The sequence below is a fragment of the Triticum urartu genome, chromosome 3 (genome assembly GCF_003073215.2).
Source record: "Triticum urartu cultivar G1812 chromosome 3, Tu2.1, whole genome shotgun sequence".
Taxonomy (NCBI): Eukaryota; Viridiplantae; Streptophyta; class Magnoliopsida; order Poales; family Poaceae; genus Triticum; species Triticum urartu.
Genome location: NC_053024.1, coordinates 651,606,586 through 651,625,463, shown reverse-complemented (window position 1 = coordinate 651,625,463; position 18,878 = coordinate 651,606,586). Strand labels below are relative to the sequence as shown.

The 18,878-nt window shown below is 46.0% G+C and overlaps 2 protein-coding genes and 1 long non-coding RNA gene across 5 annotated transcripts; all 3 read left to right on the top strand.

The window, feature by feature from the left end:
• Positions 1-251: 251 nt before the first annotated feature.
• On the top strand, positions 252-1,125 carry LOC125547112. The gene is given in 2 exon segments (XM_048711120.1): positions 252-727; positions 729-1,125. Coding segments are annotated over 2 exon segments (858 nt in total). The 5' UTR covers positions 252-266.
• Positions 1,126-5,707: 4,582 nt separating this feature from the next.
• LOC125548999 (1-aminocyclopropane-1-carboxylate oxidase homolog 1-like) lies at positions 5,708-6,930 on the top strand. The gene has a single exon (XM_048712503.1). It carries the CDS (start codon positions 5,763-5,765, stop codon positions 6,837-6,839), a length of 1,077 nt encoding a protein of 358 aa, XP_048568460.1. The 5' UTR covers positions 5,708-5,762; the 3' UTR covers positions 6,840-6,930.
• A 5,155-nt stretch (positions 6,931-12,085) lies between these two features.
• On the top strand, positions 12,086-16,128 carry LOC125545715. 3 transcript variants are annotated; one of them, XR_007300188.1, is made up of 4 exons: positions 12,086-12,521; positions 13,315-13,385; positions 13,474-14,724; positions 15,868-16,128. It is a non-coding gene; the product is annotated as an uncharacterized LOC125545715 (long non-coding RNA). The 3 variants fall into 3 exon arrangements; XR_007300186.1 differs by having other exon boundaries at positions 15,842-16,128; XR_007300187.1 differs by having other exon boundaries at positions 14,824-16,128.
• Positions 16,129-18,878: the final 2,750 nt, after the last annotated feature.

Genomic DNA, 18,878 nt, shown 5'->3' with positions numbered 1-18,878 from the left:
AAAATGAAAAGAAGTTGAATGACAAACTACAAAAAAGATTGTTACGCACAACGGTTACACCGTCATGCGCTAGCAAACTTGTTCCACCTTAAGTATTTAACCAAAAACTACCACATTTCATGAAAACGTGTCAAAAAACTACCACTTTATGATTTTATGAGAAAAACTACCACTTTTTTCCTAATCCGTGCCAAAAAACTACCAAGTCGCGAAATCGCTCGCTTCGTCCGTGCTAAGCACAAATCTGACCAGTTGGGCCCACGAACATGGTGCCACCGTGGCCATCCTTCGTGCTGGAGTTCACGGAAGCTTCCATGCTCTCCGGCCGCCGCCAGCACGCCATGCTCCCGCTCGCCGTTGCAAGGGCCTGCCTTTCCTCCCCGGCGCCTCTGCCGAGACCCCAAACCCGAGCAGCGCCTCTCTCCCCCCTTCACCGTCGCCGCTCCACTGCCACGCTGCCCAGACCCGCCAGGATCCCCCTCCTCCGCCCGCTCGGGGCCACCGTGGGCGTCGGCGCGTCCTCGCGGCCCGCGAGGGACCGTGTGATCGACTTTGGCAAGCACAAGGGCCAGATGCTGGGCACGCTGCCGCCGTCCTACCTGCACTGGGTGGTCGCGGAGCTCGACTATGGGGACACGCTGGTCTGGGCGCGCCTGGCGCGCGAGGTGCTCGACGACCCCGTCTACGTCGACCGCGTCGAGTGGGAGCACGCGCACCGCTTCCTCCAAGTTCGACTACGTCTACGACGACGGCAACGGGCCGCTCCAGGAGATGGCCGAGCGCTTCGGCTGGGATCTCTCCGACGAGGACGGTTGGGGCCGCCTCGACTTCCGCCTCCTCAGCACCTCCTACGGTGGCCGCATCCCGAGGAAGGCCGACCGGCGCCAGAGCACCGACAGCGGCAGCAACAGATCCCCCCACGGCGGCGGCGCCCTGTTCGACACCGGGGCGGCCGACCCGGACGGGCCGAGGGGGAAGAGGGACGAGAGGAGGGAGCGGATGCGGACGAGGAGGGAGGAGTAGGTGAGGACGGTGAAACTGGATGTGCTTGGCGTGAACTCCGGCGCGAAGGATGGCCACGGTGGCACCTGGTTCGTGCGCCCAACCGGTCAGATTTATGCTTAGCGCGGGCGAAGCGAGCGATTTCATGACTTGGTAGTTTTTTTTCACGGATTAGGAAAAAATGATAGTTTTTCGCACAAAATCGTAAAATGGTAGTTTTTTGACACGTTTCCATGAAATGTGGTAGTTTTTGGTTAAACACTCTTCCACCTTGGAGGTTAGCATCCAACTTGACAACTTCCTTAAAAATGTTTGTGATGATTAAGACTCCAATTTGAAAGTGGTTAGTGATCTTTGTAGAAAACTAGTTGAGACAAAGAAATATACAAGTTTTACTTTAGTATTTCTTTTGATGAAACTAGCATTGATTTTGCCGGTCGCCACGCAGCAATTGAGAGAGCATTTTCTGCAATGAAATAGTATCAAATCTAGTTTGCACAATAGAATAGCCGATGATTCCGTGTATTGTCATCTTGTTACATATATTGAAACCGACGTACTCCAGCCAATTAGTACCGTGCTGACGCTGGGTACATGCGAAAATATGCATGATCACAAATAGTTGCTACCAAAATATGTTTGTAATAAAGTATGACTTTTTACGTTCGTATTTAATTTTTATACAAAGTTTTCTAAAACTTGACGTCACAAGGTTTAGATCCTGGCATCACCACTCACACATCCTCGTATTGCTCCTAGCTATTCTCCTCTGCGTGTTTAGTTTTTCACAATGGATGTTCAAAAACAAGGTGCTCTCGACAAACCGGTGGCATGTGCGAAGAGAAGAAAACGCCGACGATACATCCGAAGAAGGTTGTGTGTTGGATTGTGACCAAAAGACACCTCACCAATATTTTAGTCATGGTCATAAACTTGTTCTTAGTTTCGACCATGGTTTTTGGCATGTCAATGCCTCTTTGCCCACCTAATTCATTTTCTTGCTAAAACATTGAATAGTAAAATATTGACCAAAACGTTATCAAGCCAAATGTATTTGGGAAGGCAAGCTTAGGCTAAAACCAAACACAACCGAAGACATTGACGCTTTAAGATGTGTGGTCCACGATCCATGAGAGTTTTTTTTTGAACCGGGCGAATCCCCTTTCCATTACTTGAACATAACGAAAATACAACCATGTTCAGAAAATAAGACGGGAAAGAGGAAAGCGGGTTCAAGCATCGCCGGGAAACCCACCATGAGCACTCGCCATCGAGATTACTCACCATGGGACGAAAACCCAACGACACTATAAACCCAAGACCCCAACCATCTAACCCAGAGTTTTCAAAAGATCACTGCTCACATCAGAGCAACATGCCCCAAAACATCCTCACGCAGGAGGTATCTGACCAAAAGCAATGAAGCAAGACGCGGCACATTCTCTCCCTTCTTTTTCTTTCTTCAGCGCACTCTCCCATACTGGTGCGCCGCCGCGCAGATCCTCATCATGCGAGGCGTGTTGTCCTTCAGCAGAGCTCCTCCAGCCCTCAGTTTCGCCGCATCCTCCTCCTTCATCAGCCCTGCCCAATAACAAAAAAGTGCACATGTAGAAAAGATGCATTCAAACGGGGTCCTGAGAGGGGTGTGCTCAAAAGTAACTCGGTTACAGCAGGTCCAAATAGCCCAGCATATAGCTGCAATGCCAATTGTATAAAAGGTATCACCACCCGGGAAGAAAGCATAACACCAAACATATGCCTGCCACAAGTTGCCAGGGCACATATCAGTGCCAAATATGTATCCCACCACTCTCCAGGTAATCCTAGCAACGGGGCAGGTAAAAAAGAGATGCCGGGAGGTTTCTCTCTCCCCACAAAATGAACACTTGGGTTCCCCTTTCCATCCACGACGTTTCATCACATCTCTAGTCAGCACCGCATCTTGCGATAGCTGCCACATGAAAATTTGAATTTTCAAAGGGATACGAGCTTTCCATATCTAGCGATAATCGCAACCAGAAATGTTTTTTTCCAGATAAGAATGTAGAGCTTTGGTAGTATAGTAGGGCTTAGAGCCCAGCCCCCATTTGATGCTATCGCTCTCTATAGGCACACAAGATTTTTTAACCGTCAAAAGCACTTTCTGCCATTGCTCATTAAGCTCATAATTTAGTCTTCTTCGGAAGAAGGTAACAGGATCAACCTCCAAATAGGCTTTCACAACACAATTAGGATATTTGCAGATAGCAAAGAGTTGAGGAAATTGCACAGCAAAAGGAACTTGATCGCCAACTGGATCTATCCACAGCCTAGCTTTGTCACCAGATTGTACGACCACTTTTCGATCAATCATATATAAATCTTTCACTTTCATAATGGCCTTCCAACATGGGGAATCAGTAATTTTCCCCTTAACCGAGGCTACCGTGTCCCTACTAAGGTATTTGGCTCTGATAATATCTTGCCAAAGCCCCCATTTCATCTCGAGCTTCCACCACCATTTCACCAAAAGGCAAATGTTTTGCCTGTGGAGATCTTTCACCCCAATCATCCTTTATCTTTGGATCTACAGATCCTGGACCATCTGACCAGGTAGTATCTTTTTCTGTTTTTAATTACTTGCCAGAAGAATCTCCTTCTGTGTTTATCCAACCTCTCTATGATGGTTTTAGATAAAAGGAACATAGACATATAATAGTAAGCGATGCTGGAAATATTAGCATTCAATAGAGTCAGCCTGCCCCCCGGGGCGGCATTACTTCCTAGACCAGATTCACATCTTTTGACAAATTTTGCCTCAAGGTAGTCCCAATCCACACCCTTCAGGTTCGAATAACTAACAGGGACCCCAAGAGATTTCATCGGGAAGTGCCCAATCCGACAACCAAAAATATCAGCATATTCTTTTAGAATATTATCATCCCCTCCCACACTAAGGATTTCGCTTTTCTGAAAATTAATTTCCAGTCCTGACATGAGTTCGAACATATACAGCAACAGCTTCAAATTGAGTGCTTTTTCAGGATTATGTTCAATGCACATGATTGGGTCATCTGCATATTGCAGAATAGCCACTCCCTTATCTACCAAATCCGAGGCCAGCCCATCAATTAAGCCATTTGTTTGAGCTTGCAAGACCATCTTACACAGGCATTCAGTAGCAATGTTGAATAGGAAAGGGGACACCGGGTCTCCTTGCCTCACACCCTTGTGGCTCTGGAAGTAAGGTCCCGAGGTATTATTTAACTTCACACTAACCGTGCCATTGTGGAGAATTTTCTCCATCCAACTACACCAAGTTTTGCCAAAGCCTCTGATCTCAAGGCACTTTAGTAAGAAATCCCAGTTAACCTTATCGTAGGCTTTTTCAAAATCAAGTTTGATAATGATGCCAAATTTCTTCTTAATATGAGTATGATGCAAGACCTCATGTAAAGTCAGCACCCCGTCCATGATACTTCTATGCTAAATGAAGGCATTTTGGTGCTTGCTAAACAGGATATCAGCATAAGGGGCAGCTCTGTTATCTAGCACCTTTGTGATCAACTTATATGGGCATCTAAGTAGACATATAGGCCTAAATTGTTGTATTTTGTTCGCACCATTGACTTTAGGAATAAGAGTAATGACCCCATAGTTTAGTCTTTGAACATCAACTGTTCCTTCATACATAGCATCAAATAGTTTCATAATATCACTTTTCACAATCTCCCAACAGTGTTGGTAGAACTCCGCTGGAATGTTGTCAGGACCAGGGGCCCTGTTACTATTCATTCCAAACAAAGCATTTTTTACTTCCTCTTCTGAGAACGGCCTACATAAATTCTCATTGTCTTCAGCTTTCAATTTCTCCTCTTCCCCCCACATATTATGGTCCACCTGGAGCAAATTCCCAGGTGCCGGCCCAAAAAGATCTTTATAGAATTCAGTAGCATGATTTAAAAGATCCTTCGTCCCTTCTATGACTACATCCCCTACATTCAGGGAATGAATAGTGTTTTTCCTTTTATTGCCATTAGCGATTATTTGATAGTAAGCAGAGTTACTATTCCCTTTGAGTAACCACCTCTCTTTAGATTGTTGTAGTAAGAATAATTCTTCATTAACCAAAATTTCATTTAATTACACTAACAATTCAGTCTTCCTGCAAAACATGACTGGATCTATCATTCCTCCTTCTTCTTCCTTCTCAATAATGGCTAACTCTTCTCTTATGTTCTTTTTTCTAATCTTCTCATGCCCAAACTTGTTAGAGCCCCAACCGTTAAAGAACTTCTTGAAGCGTTTTAATTTGATATTTAACACATCAATAGGATCTGTAGCTTTAACATACTGGTTCCAAATCTTCTCCACCAAGGATAGGAAATCGTCAGATTTGAGCCAACTAATTTCAAATCTAAACTCTCTTTGCTGTGGGACTCTCAACATGGTTATCAGAGGACAACAAAAGAGCATTATGGTCTGAAACGTCTCTAACAATCTTCCTAACATTAACTTGAGGGAAGAGATCCTCCCAATCACTGCTCATAAGGACTCGATCTAACTTTTCCAGTGTCGGATGGGCTTGGTTATTAGTGCCAAGAGTTGGTTTGGTTTTCAGCGAATCCGGATAGACGTCGACGTACACACTGCCTGTCAGCAATCATGGAATGTACTGTACGATCAGTAAAGAGCCACGGCTACATCACTCACTACCACACACACGTACACAAACTGAATTCAAAGGATCGACACACTGCAGAAGCTAGCTCCAATTACCCATGGCCTCCGACCACCGCCTGGGCGCGCTCAAGGCGTTCGACGACACCAAGGCCGGCGTCAAGGGCCTCGTGGACGCGGGAGTCACGGCCGTCCCCGCCATCTTCCACCACGCGCCCGAATCCCTCGACGACGCGCCCCATCACCATGGCCACCAGTTCGCCATCCCAGTCGTCGACCTCGCCGGCCTCGCGACACCGTTCGGGAGAGCCTCGGCGGTCGGCGCGGTGAAGGCGGCCGCCGAGACGGTGGGCTTCTTCCAGGCGGTGAACCACGGTGTGCCGGAGGCAGCTCTGTCGGCGATGCTCGCGGCGCTGCGGGGCTTCAACGAGGAGACGGCGGATGCCAAGGCGCCGTACCACACCCGGGACGACAGCCGGCGGGTGAGGTACCATAGCAACTTCGACCTCTACCAATCGCCGGCAGCCAACTGGCGTGACACGCTGTACATGGAGATGGCTCCGGAGCCGCCGGCGCCCGAGGAGATCCCGCCGGCGTGCAGGGCCATCGCGCTGGAGTTCGCGGGGCTGGTGCAGGGGCTGGGGAGCACGCTGCTCGGGCTGGTGCCGGAGGCGCTGGGCCTCCGGCAAGGGCACCTGGAGGAACACACACAGTGCCTAGAGGGGCCGAGCCTCGCCTGCCACTACTACCCGGCGTGCCCGGAGCCGCACCTGACACTGGGCACCACCAAGCACTCCGACCCCGGCTTCCTCACCGTGCTCCTCCAGGACGCCGTAGGCGGCCTCCAGGTGCTCGTCGAGGATGACAAGCAGCAGCCGGCGTGGGCGGACGTGTCGGCAGTGGCGGGGGCCCTGGTGGTGAACGTCGGCGACTATCTGCAGCTCATGTCCAACGACAGGTTCAAGAGCGTGGAGCACCGCGTGGTGGCCAAGAGCGCGGGGCCGAGGGTGTCGGTGGCCTGCTTCTTCGGGGCGGAGGGGTCGACGAGGGTGCTTGCGCCGATCGTCGCTGACGGCGGCAACGCCCGGTACAGGAACACGACGGTGGACGAAATGGCCAGGCACTACAGGGCCAAGGGCCTCGACGGCGTCTCCTCACTCCAACACGTCAGGATCTAATGAATCTCACCCAAATGTATTTGTCGTGCTTATGATCGGACTTATTGTTTGGGCTTGAATCATGGTATGAATGAATGATCTGATTATCCAACAATTTGTTGATGTACAAGAGTTCGGGCTGTTGTTTTTCAACTAGGGGGTGTTGTTTTTCCAAATAAGATTGACTTCGTGCTTGTATCATTAGTAGAATATGGACAACTAGAAATAGACAGTGCGTTTGTATTATGTTTCTATTAAATTTATTTTTATGTCCCCTTGTTTGATCGATGCAGTTTTTATTTCCGATCCGGAGATTAGTATATTACTTCCTCTATCTCAAAATGTAAGATGTTAGAGCATCTACAACCAGGTCTTTCATACCCGTCTCAAACGTCCGAACAGGCCGTCCGGTCACTGCCCGGTCACAAAAATTCGATCCAACCGGACTTCTTAAACGGACCTCAATCATCCGGACTGACCGACATCCCTCATATCTAGCCCAAATATAGGGCGGATATGGAGCGGCCCGGACACGCCCGGGCGCATCTGTTTGACAGGTCCGGCCCACCACGGACCCCGCAAAAAAGCTCAATCCGGGCGGCGAGCTCAAACCTAGCTCACTCTCTCCCTCTCTCGCTCCGTCCGTCCACCCCTCTCCCTTTCCGGTTGCAATCCCATCCACCACCATGAGCAGATCCGACAGCGACTCCGGCTCGGAGCTCGACTACGAGGAGGAGATGGCCCTCCGCATTGCGCTAGAGCGGTCCAAGGTCGAGACTGGCGGCAACTCCGGATCTAGAGCGTCGCCGCACCTCCCGGGCCGGTGCAACGCGGACGTGGAGCTGGATCCTCCCGACCCGCGCGCAACAACGCCCGGTCAATGCAGTCTGCGTCGTCTCCTTCTCCCGTCGTCCGCTCCTGCACGCGGCCACCGCTGGGTGCTTGTGCCCGCGCCTCCGGGTCACATGCGAACTCCGGAGTTGGAGGCATGCACCGCGAGTGGAGGCGCGCACGGAAAAGGGAGGCAGCGGAGCAGTCTGCGTGCCGCCGCCACGGGACGCAGTCGGACGCCGACGAGGATGTGTGTCTCCTCGCCTGGGTGTACCTCCGCTCCCTCACGACGGCGGAGACGGACGCTCGCCGCCTCCGACGGAAGAACGCTAAGGCGCTCCGGCTAGCCATTGAGCAGTCGGAGCGCGAGGCGAAGGAGGCAGCGACGGAGAAGGCTCGGGTGGCAAGGCTAAAGCGGGAGCAGGACAGGGCGGTCCGTCGGATGAAAGGGCTCATCGTCCTCCACTACAAGAAATATGTCAACTAGCGACTTTCTCTTAGTGACCCTACCTGAATTGGTCGTAAATCCACGGCCATTTTGCTTGGAAGGGCTCAAACCCTGAATTGCCTTACACCAAATGGTCACAAAGCAGACAAGAGTGGTCCATGACCTTATTTCTACCTGATTACGAGCCATATAAAAGTTCATGAGGTTGTGAACGTGGATGCATTAGTACTTATTGCTATGACTAGGCACCACCTCATCAGTTTTGCCTATGTGTCATGTTCATGTGTCAATTTTTGCCCTAGGTTGTGAAGCAACCTATATTTTCGTCATTACCAAAATTCCCCAAAAAATCTCATAAATTCTTTGGGTTATATCTTCATCAAATATGTAAAAATCCTTCCTTGCCTAGTTCAAAAATAATTCAACAATATTTATTTTCCTATTCTGTTCACAACAGCACTTTGTGAAGGAAGTGCTATTTATATATCCTTAACTGCCCTCGAAATTGTTGGGCACCCTTTCCTATCCAAATCATTGCTTTATGACAAAATTCAGCTCCATTTTCCTAGCAAATCTTCCTCGGCAAATTTCTAAAGTTTTTGTCCACCTAGAAGCATTGTGAAGGAAGTACCCTTTTCATATATCCAAATGACATGAAATTTATACAGTTCTTTCATATGCCCAAATTATCACCCTCCTCCAAATTGCAGCTCAGTCAAATCATCTATGTGAGCCCAGGTTCAATTTATATTTTATGGCCAGATTGAGCAAGTGTTGTCTAGACCCCTCCTATTACCCTCAAACTCTTTGGGCACTCTTCCATACCCAAATCATTGCGACATGATAATATTCAGCTCCATTTTCCTAGTAAATCATTCTCAGGAAATTTCCAAAGTTTCTACCTCAAGAGAAGCTTTGTGAAGTAAGTACAAGCTAGGCTTACCCAAATTATCTGAAAATTTACCAGCGCATGACCATACCTATGTAACTTACCTACACCAATTTTGAGATCATTTCATTCATCCAATCTCTCTCACTAGTTTTCCCAAGTTTCTGTCCATAGAAGAGCATTGTGAAGGAAGTACTACTTTGGCATGTCCAAATGGTATCAATTTTCTAAAGTGCTTTCCTATGCCCAAATAACCATCCTCCACCGAATTTGAGCTCAATCCATTCATTATTTTGAGCCCAGCTTCAACATTCATATTTTTGTCAAGTGTGGTACTTTGCAAAGAAAGTACCACCTAGGCTCCTCCTTTTGAGCTGACAATTTGTGAAGACATTCTCCTTAGTAGATGATCACCCTCAGCCAAAACTCACGCCCATTGGCCATGTGCATTTCCCGTACCGCTAATCAAACACTTGACTGCTAATTCATCTTTGAGCATAGGTCAGTCTCCTCGTGAGATTATTATGTTGTAATTTTCTTCCTAGCACCTACCTGGGGAGTGCCCAACCCACTAGACATGCCTAGGCCTCCTAGAACGCATGTTAACGTCAAGGTCACGTGGTGACCACGCGGCGGGCATGCGAGTTTACGCGCTTTGGAGTTGGGGCCCTGGGCCACATCCAAACCTCGACGTATCACCACCAAACCATGTATTTATGATTAAATATATACTTATGTACCTATAAATGATTTTTGGAAAAAATAAAGAGCAAACAATAAGGTAGCTGCAGTTCAAATTTGACCCTCTTCCTACTGAATCGGCTGGAATTTGTCTTTTTCACCAGAGGTGGATCAAAACTTTTGACACCCAACCATTTTTTTCAATTGTTCATTAAATATGGCATAGTATTTTAGAAAATTTATTTGGTCCAATTTTGCAACAAATATATGGTAGGTCCTTCACAAAGAAAACTCATTTCGGACACTCGGAAAATGGAAAATGAATTTTCCGTGCAAAGAAAATGAAAACTCCCTTAGGCAACATTGTTTGGAATTCCAAGATGCACCCTTGGGCACAATATGAGATCATTTGAACAAACTATGTCATGAATGTAGCCATAAGATTGATCATTTGGCTTGAAAGCCATAAATCTTCACGCATGATAGCTCATTTCTGAGAATACTTTTTTAAAATAATTGTCGTATTACAAGTTTATTATTTTTCTGGAAACTTGGTCATATATAATGACACAATGCGAAGGTTTCCCAATTTTTTGATTTTTTTAAATTTTTTATGCCCGTTTCAAAATGCGGTCAAAACGGCAGGCATGACCATTTCTAGCTAGTGGTTGAATCTTGGAATTTTTTTGCCGTTTCTCTAATTAAATAGATACTTATGTACCTCTAAATGATTTTTGGAAAAAATAAAGAGCAAACTATAGGCAGTTGCAGTTCAAATTTGACCCGCTTCCTACTGAATCAGTGGGAATTTGTCTTTTTCACCAGATGTGGATCAAAACTTTTGACACCCAACTATTTTGTCAATTATACATTAAATATGGACTAGTATTTTATAAAATTGATTAGGTCCAATTTTGCAACGAATATATGGTAGGTCTTTCACAAAAAAAAACTCATTTCAGGCACTCGGAAAATGGAAAATGAATTTTCCGTGCAAAGAAAATGAAAACTCCCTTAGACAACATTGTTTGTCATTCCAATATGCACCCTTGTGCACAATATGAGATCATTTGAACAAACTATGCCATGAATGTGGCCATAAGATTGATCATTTGGCTTGAAAATCATGAATCTTCACGCATGATAGTTCATTTCCGAGAACACTTTTTTAAAAAGAATTGCCGTATTACAAGTTTATTATTTTTCCTGATAACTTGGTCACATATAATGACACAATGCGAAGGTTTTGCAATTTTTTGTTTTTTTTTGAATTTTTTATGCCCATTTCAAAATGCGGTCAAAACGACGAGCTTGACCGTTCCTAGCTAGTGGTTGAATCTTGGAAAACTTTTGGTGTTTCTATGATTAAATAGATACTTATGTACCTAGAAATGATTTTTGGAAAAAAAAAGAGTAAACTATGAGGCGGCTGCAGTTCAAATTTGACCCACTTCCAGCTGGATCAGCGAAAATTTGTCTTTTTCACCAGAGGTGGATCAAAACTTTTGACACCCAACCATTTTGTCAATTTTACATTAAATATGGACTAAGGTTTTATAAAATTGATTTGGTCCAAATTTGCAACAAATATATGGTAGGTCCTTCACAAAAAACTCATTTTGGGCACTCGAATAATGGAAAATGATTTTTTGGTGAAAAGAAAATGAAAACTCCCTTTGACAACATTGTTTACCATTTTTCAAGATGCACCTTTTTGCACAATATGAGATCATTTAAACAAACTATTCCATAAATATTGCCATAACATTGGTCATCTCACTTGAAAAGCTATGAATCTTCATACATGATAGCTTATTTATGAGAACACCTTTTCAAACTAATTGATGTATTCCAAGTTTTTTATTTTTGCTGATAACTAGGTCATATATAATGACACAATGCGAAGGTTTACATTTTTTTTGATTTTTTTGAATTTCCTATGCCCGTTTCAAAATGCGATCAAAACGATAAGCATGACCGTTCATAGCTAGGGGTTGAATCTTGCAAAACTTTCGGAGTATCTCTAATGAAATAGATATTTTTATACCTAGAAATGTTTTTTAGAAAAATTAAAGAGCAATCTATCAAGCGGCTGTACTTTAAAAATTGACTCATTTCCAGCTAAATTGGACATAAAATGTGGTCTAATAATTTTTAAAAATGATGTGGTGTCATTTTGCAACAAATATTTGGTAGTTCTTTCATAAAAAACAATCATTGTTGCTCGAAAAATAGACAATGCTTTTCTTGTGAAAAAACTTAATTTTATTAAATTACGACTAATTTAGATGGTCATAACATTTTTAAAGTGTTTACTGCGTTTTGATTGGTCTATAAGCCTCTCACATGGATCATGCCTCCAACACCGTTGGATACCGCTGGATCCGACGGCAGCCCTCATCCCCCTCACACTCTCACCCCTCGCCCGTCTCACCCCCTCGTCCAAACACTAGCTTTCCTCGCGCCGCACCCGAGCCGTGCCTCCTTCCCTCCGCACGCCGCCACAGCTCGCCGCCGACGGCCTCCACTTCTCTCCCACCCGCCTCTCTCCCACCCCAGACGGATCGCCCAACACATCCATCTCTCCTCTCCTGCAACCCCTCTCTCTCTCTCCCCGCACTTCACAGCGACAACAAGCACTCCCAGATCCCTCCGGATGCCGGACTTGGAGGAGTCTGTGCAGCCCAAGCCCGCCGACCCCTCCGCCCCGCCCCCCGCCGCCGGTAGAAGATGGAGGCCCCGGGCTCCCCCTACGCCTCCTCGCCCTAGTCCGCGCCCAAGCGCGCGCCCCTCTCCTCCCCGCTGCCCCCGCAGGACCGCCCCGACGCCGACCACGACGCCGCCGAGCCTGAAGGTAACTAACCACACGCATCCCTGTGTTCTCTCCGCGAGCTGAGCTCCGGGTCCGCTCGCGTACGAGCATGGCCACCGCGGCCGCACGCGCGGATCTGCGAGATCAGGGCCCTGGCGCCCCGCCGCGAGCCTGAGATCTGCGGCCGGCCGCTGTGGTGGCGCCGGATTTGTGGTGGCCGGTTCCATGGCAGCGGGCGCTCACAACTGGCCAAGGATCATTCATGCTCAGCCCCTTTGTTTCGCACCTCACATGCCGCTGCGCCCGGTTGACCTCGCTGCAGTGCACGGGGGGATGGCGGTTTGGTTAATGTGCTCTGGTTCGTTCGTTGGCTGATTCAGTGCCATTGCCTACGCTCGAGTAGAGTTTAGTACACTACAGCGCGCCTGATTGTGCACAGCTACACTTATTTACTTTGTTTCAGATGCGTGATTGTAGTTTTTTTTGTTATTCCGGAGTAACAAAATTTTCTTTTGTGCTGTGCTGCAGAAGACGTACTCTTGTGTAGTTCAGTTAGAATAATTGCGATCTCTATTATCCAGTATGACCTTATAACAGTTTGGAATGATCTGTTTTGATTTACGAACACTTACTAGCCGTAGTAGTCAGTCCTTAGCTCTGTATGGTGGTCGTTGCTTCGTTGAATTGCTTGGCGTCGCTGTAGCCGTAGTAGCCAGTGCTACTGTTTCCACAATCGATGCTTACGGCCACTGCACACAGTCTATTTTAATCCTTAGCATCCACTTCATATTCTTCTAGTACTGATATTCTTCTCTGAATTCATAATTTTTCGCAGAGAAGCTGCAACCTGCAGAATGCAAGAAAGGGCTGATGTGTGTTGCGTCCTCGCCATTTCTGGACATCAAGGTTGGGCAGACCTACCAGATGTCCTGCTTCATTCGATTGTTGCTCTGGTGGGCTCCTTCTCTGACCTTCTTGCCTTCGCGGTCTGCAGGTTCTTGTCATCGTCCTATGTGAGCTGCGAACAGCTCATCCATCCCACCAACCCCGATAATTTTTATATATGCTTGCTATGGGTTTCCATTCAAATCTATAAGGTCGTTAACTGCTATCTTATTCAGTTTTTTTCTTCCCTGTATCTATCAAGCTTAGTCATGTTTACACACAGCTTCAGTAAATGGCATTGTATATGTTTTTCTCAGTAAATGCAAGACATTGTATTCAACACTAATCTCCTAAGTATGCCATGAGCATGTGAATAGCTCAATCCTGTTGTCTTTGTGCTTAGTGCTTACTGCCTAGGTGTTCTCAGTTTACAAAGGGTTTTGGGAGTACTTGCCTGTTGCAAATGGATGGGCCTGTTGTTAGATGCATGAGTCTGACACTCCAGTGATTTCTAACTTAGACACTTGTATTTATGCAACTTTACCAACAATTTTGTTTGCAACAGCATTATGCACATGAGGCAGGACTATACAAGTGAATTGTCGCAGTAAGGTCCTTCCATGGATTTCATGTGGCTCCTTGAGTTGTAAGATGCAGCTCCAACATTGAATATATTTTGAATGTTTCCAAAGATACTCTGTTACGTTTACTTCAATATATACATGCATGTTACTGATAGAAGCTGGCTGCAGGAATCTGTACACATATATACTCTCTTGTACAGTGCATTGCTAGATCACTCACTAGGCATTATGTAATACTACTAGGAGATATGGGTGAGGGACTAAAAGGATGATACGCTTCCATGAATTTATTTGTAAGAAGTTTTTCTTGGCTGTGTACAAATCAACCCAAATGAATTTATGTTCTTTTTACTTCCAGAGTTATAGTGCACTCATACTGTCATCACATTGCGTGTTCTTGCTGCATATACCTCTCTATTTGCTTAGGCAGACAACTACTTATGTAATATGCAAACAACAACAACATAGCTAGTGATGCTAATTCTACCTCTTGTTACAAAATCAGAATTCCTCTTGTTGCACATGACAACTCCGTTTCCTCTTGTTACAGAATCAGAATTCCTCTGCTTCTTATGCTACTCTGCTAGAACTCTGCTTTTCTACTTGTCATATTGAATATACATGTTCTAAACATTATACAGTACTTTCGTTGTTAACTCCAAACAACTTGGGATCTTCTCTTCTGCATGCAGCAACTGGCTTACCAGTACGCCGCCAAGGGGGCATGCCTTCCCTGGTAGCAAGGAGGGGGCATACCTTGCCCTGCAGACAGCAAGGTGAGACCATCGTGATCCACCCTCCCACTTCCTTCTCGTGATTCCCTAACTGCTCAACATGTTGATCTGTTCTTAACATCTGAAACTTGTTGTCTGCAGGGTGACTAGTGATATTCAGTTTTTTGTGTGTGTTTTCTACACACACACACACACACACACATGGTCCTTCCTTTTAAATCTCCTCTGCTGCTTACTGACAGAGTACTATGCACGTACAGTAGTTGAGTAGTAGTGTGTAGGTTATGGCTGTAGTGTGCTCTCACGTTGCATAAAATTCTGGTATTGTGTTCATATAGCTAATCTGCTGCTGTTGTGCATAAAATTCCAGGATCTTTGCATGTAAGTTCTGGCTGTAGTGTGCTCTCCCGTTGTACATGCCCCTACCTTTAGTAAGATTAAATTGCTACTATTAATGATGAATGGTTGAGTTTTAAAACTTGAAGCACCACCTACTTTCTGGTCCTGTAGTGTTTAAAACTGATAATTATGATGCATTGGTCGGCCATATGGCCTTGTTTTTTAATGCACACACACACACACACACACACACACACACACAGATATATATATATATATATATATATATATATATATATATATATATATATATATATATATATATATATGATGTAGTTGATAGGCCTTGATATCAACCTCTCAAGTTCATGTTCCCTGGTGTGTAGGTAACTAGTCATTTTTTGGCAAGCCTGTAATGAATTTATTAGAACTTTGCTCCTATTGCCGTGTACTGTATGAAGCAAAAAGGTCTATATTAGTGAGGATGTAAATGTAGAAGTATAGAAACCATAAATTCAAGCTTCTGCTGTAGCATGCTCAATATATATTGTTATAGAATAGTGTTCTACAAAAGGTTGAAACACCATGGTCTCAGTCATTTGTAGGAAGTAGAAACACCAAGGCTGACATGCACTTCACTGTTTCATTCGTTTTTTCTAATTTAATTTTCTGGATAGTAAATTTGCTAAATTTGCGATTGTACGCCCTTTGTGAAAAAATTGCATTTTATGTTTCCATGCCCTATAATGCTGAAGCACGGTTCTCTGATATTCTGCACCACTGAAAGGGTGATATCTTGTATAAATTTGGCTTTTGGCAGGTAATCCTTTTCCCTGCCATGTTCAGGTGCATCACTCTGATGCCGATGAAGGGTGAGATCTTGGTCGACACTATGGAGAAGACCGTGAAGCCTGGTGTGTTCCTCAAATCGGGACTGATAGAAACCGAAGGGCCACTCGAAGCTGTCAAAGGGCACTTGTAGATCTTGTGGTTGTGATTACACTTGTAGAGACTTGTAGAGCTTGTGGCTGTGATTACCATTGTATCTAAGTTATATGATGTAACAGACTTATTTTGGCTGTTATTTGAAGTATTATCTGTGCTTTCTGGTTGTTTTGATTTGAATATTGGTTATTTATTTACCGATGAATTGAAAACATGGACCCACATATTAGAACATGACAATCAGGACCCATTTGAGTAATGGACCCATCTCCTAAAAAATTACGAACCGTTGAGCCAGAAAGGCCTTGATCCGAAAACAAAAAAGGCTGAAATATTAGGCCAGGCCCATGTGGTAGAGCAGAATGACAAAAAAATGATAACTAAAAAGGCTGAATTAATGGGCTCGGCCCATATAGACACTGAATTGGACCGGGCTGAATCTTGTGCCACATCAGCTTGCCATGCTGGATGCCTACGTGGCCTGAGGAGGTTGCTAGTGACCAAAAATTTGGTCGTGGAACCAACGACCTTTTACATATCACAAAGAAGGTCACTAATTTCAGTTTACGACCGCCAGCTTTTGACCTTCTGGTTTTGGTCACAAAAAGGCCGTAAATGAAAAATATGACCTTTCAGAGACCAATAGTGAGGGTTACAAGTTGACATATTTCTTGTAGTGCTCTTCGACTCCGACTCCAACGACGGCGACATCGGCACCTTGTCGTCGGACGACCAAGATCCTCCACCAGCCTCGGACGCCTATAGTTGCGCCTGTGACCGGAAGGGCAAGGAAGTGGTTATTCTGCCCCCCCCCCCTCCTCCTCAATGTTTATACAGTTTAAGTTGTAGAAGTTTATGAACTTGTCCGTGGATGAACTGTGATCTTTTGGATGTGGTGAAGTGTGTTTATGTCTATTTGCAGCCGATCTTGTGTTCCTTTACAGCTCAATTTTGTTGTCCGTCGTCTGATCACGTAGGATAGATCAACGTGTACATAGGTAATATGGATATAAGACGCAAGATATGAGATACGCGAATACGGGACGGCAAATTTGAGGTGTGCCCGATCACTGCCCGCGGATGCGCCCGGCGCGTCCGCGCGCGTTTGAGGGGCCGGATTTGTCATATATGGCTGTAGATGCTCTTAGGAAGTAGTAGATTGCTAGCATGACATATCTTTTGTAGATTTTTTTTTTCAGGAAATATCTTTCGTAGATTGAAGCTGCTTAAAAGGCACACCAAAATACTGATGTTCTATCAACTTTCTCTGTCCTTCTAGAGGTTAGTGAATGGTTTAATAATCTGATGCTAATAATCAATTGTTATGATTAAACTGCAGAGGCTTCCTTTTTTTCCACATGGTTTTTTATATCTGCTATCTAGAGTCATGCCCGGTCGTTATTTTTATTTTCCTCGGGCAAAATTAGTTATATGTTATTTGTATTTTTCGATAAAGGGCGTTTTTTATTGATTCATAATGTAACATCAAGAGGATACATGCACTATGAACACACACCCGATCTTTGTATAACTTGCACACAGCAAATACTAACACACACACACACAATCCTGCTAGCAGATAGCAAAGTCATACAAAACCAAAACTATGCCTGGGATGAAGAGGAAAAAAGAAGCAATCAAGGCAGTAAACGAGGAAAAACAACAACGGCCATGGGCACCAACCACCACTTGACAATACAAGGACTACGATAAATGTCCTCCAAAAGCAACGTCTTCAGGATGGAAACGATACTCAAGTGTCGTCGTTGCCTGCTCCAACCACTGAAGGCTAGATCATGGGCTTTCATCCTGGAGATAAAGTCTGAGCACGATCCAAGCAATGTCTTCAACAAGATAACGATGGAAACCATCGCCATTGCCAGGTATAATAGACCAGGGTCACACATAGGATTTTCACCCCGAAGCTCGAGACTGGGTACCTGAGAAGCACCACCAAAACCGAAGTCATCTTATGTTGTCGCTTCCACTTTTCGCTATTCCAGCAGCATTGCACACGCGATAAGGCCACTAACAAAAGTGAAAGGTCATCGGCATCGCCAAAATCCCTTGGGACGCTCTGGCAGCATCGCATCATCCTCACAAGCGGCAGCCGGTGATAGATATGTATCAGACGACACCATCATACGCCGCCTCTTGCTTTGCCGCCCTTACCAGTAATGTAAGTTCACGGCACGTCACCCGCGAGTCCAAGCGGAGGATCGCCTCACGGGTACACGGATGGCTGCCATGGCATTGGCAAATCTTAGATCACGGGATCACGGCTTCTGAGCGAACTAGACTCTGTCAGGTACGTTGCCGGTACAGCTACAACACGCATTACGGAGGAGAGCTGACACCACCGACACCATAGACGCGTGTGCGGCCCAAACGGCTACTATGCCTGAAGCCACCGGTGTGCCGCTCGGGGGCAACACTACTGCACGCGTGCACAGACCGAATCCCATCGGGAGAGCGGCGACGAGGCCTCCCACTTGATCTTACCGGCAAGCGATGCATCCCGAATCGCTCCATCTTGCCGGCGAGTGGTGCATTGCCCTGACCACGTGATGCAACGAGAACCGCCTTCCAGATTGCAATGACGCCTATGTCCGGTGGTCCTCGCCCAGCTGTGGCCGCTGCCACTTCTTGTGTACTGTTGCTGCCTGTTGTCGCTACTGCAAGTCTGCAATAGCTGCAGCAAGCAGTACGTACATCCATCTTTGCTCGTAGATTGATGCCGTGCCGCCATGAATTTCCGGTCGCTGCTGCTCACTGCTAGCCGCTGCCGCGGACCACCAGGGCCCCGCCGCCACCGTCGGCCGCATGGGCTTTGCCCCGCGGTGTCGTCCGGCAGCGGCGAGGGAGAGAGATCGGAGAGGGAGGTCGCAGAGAAATCGGATCGAGATCCCCTC

What these genes read in the sequence shown, in the direction of transcription:
- LOC125548999 (XM_048712503.1), top strand. Translation starts at nt 5,763, where the DNA reads ATGGCCTCCGACCACCGCCTGGGCGCGCTCAAGGCGTTCGACGACACC.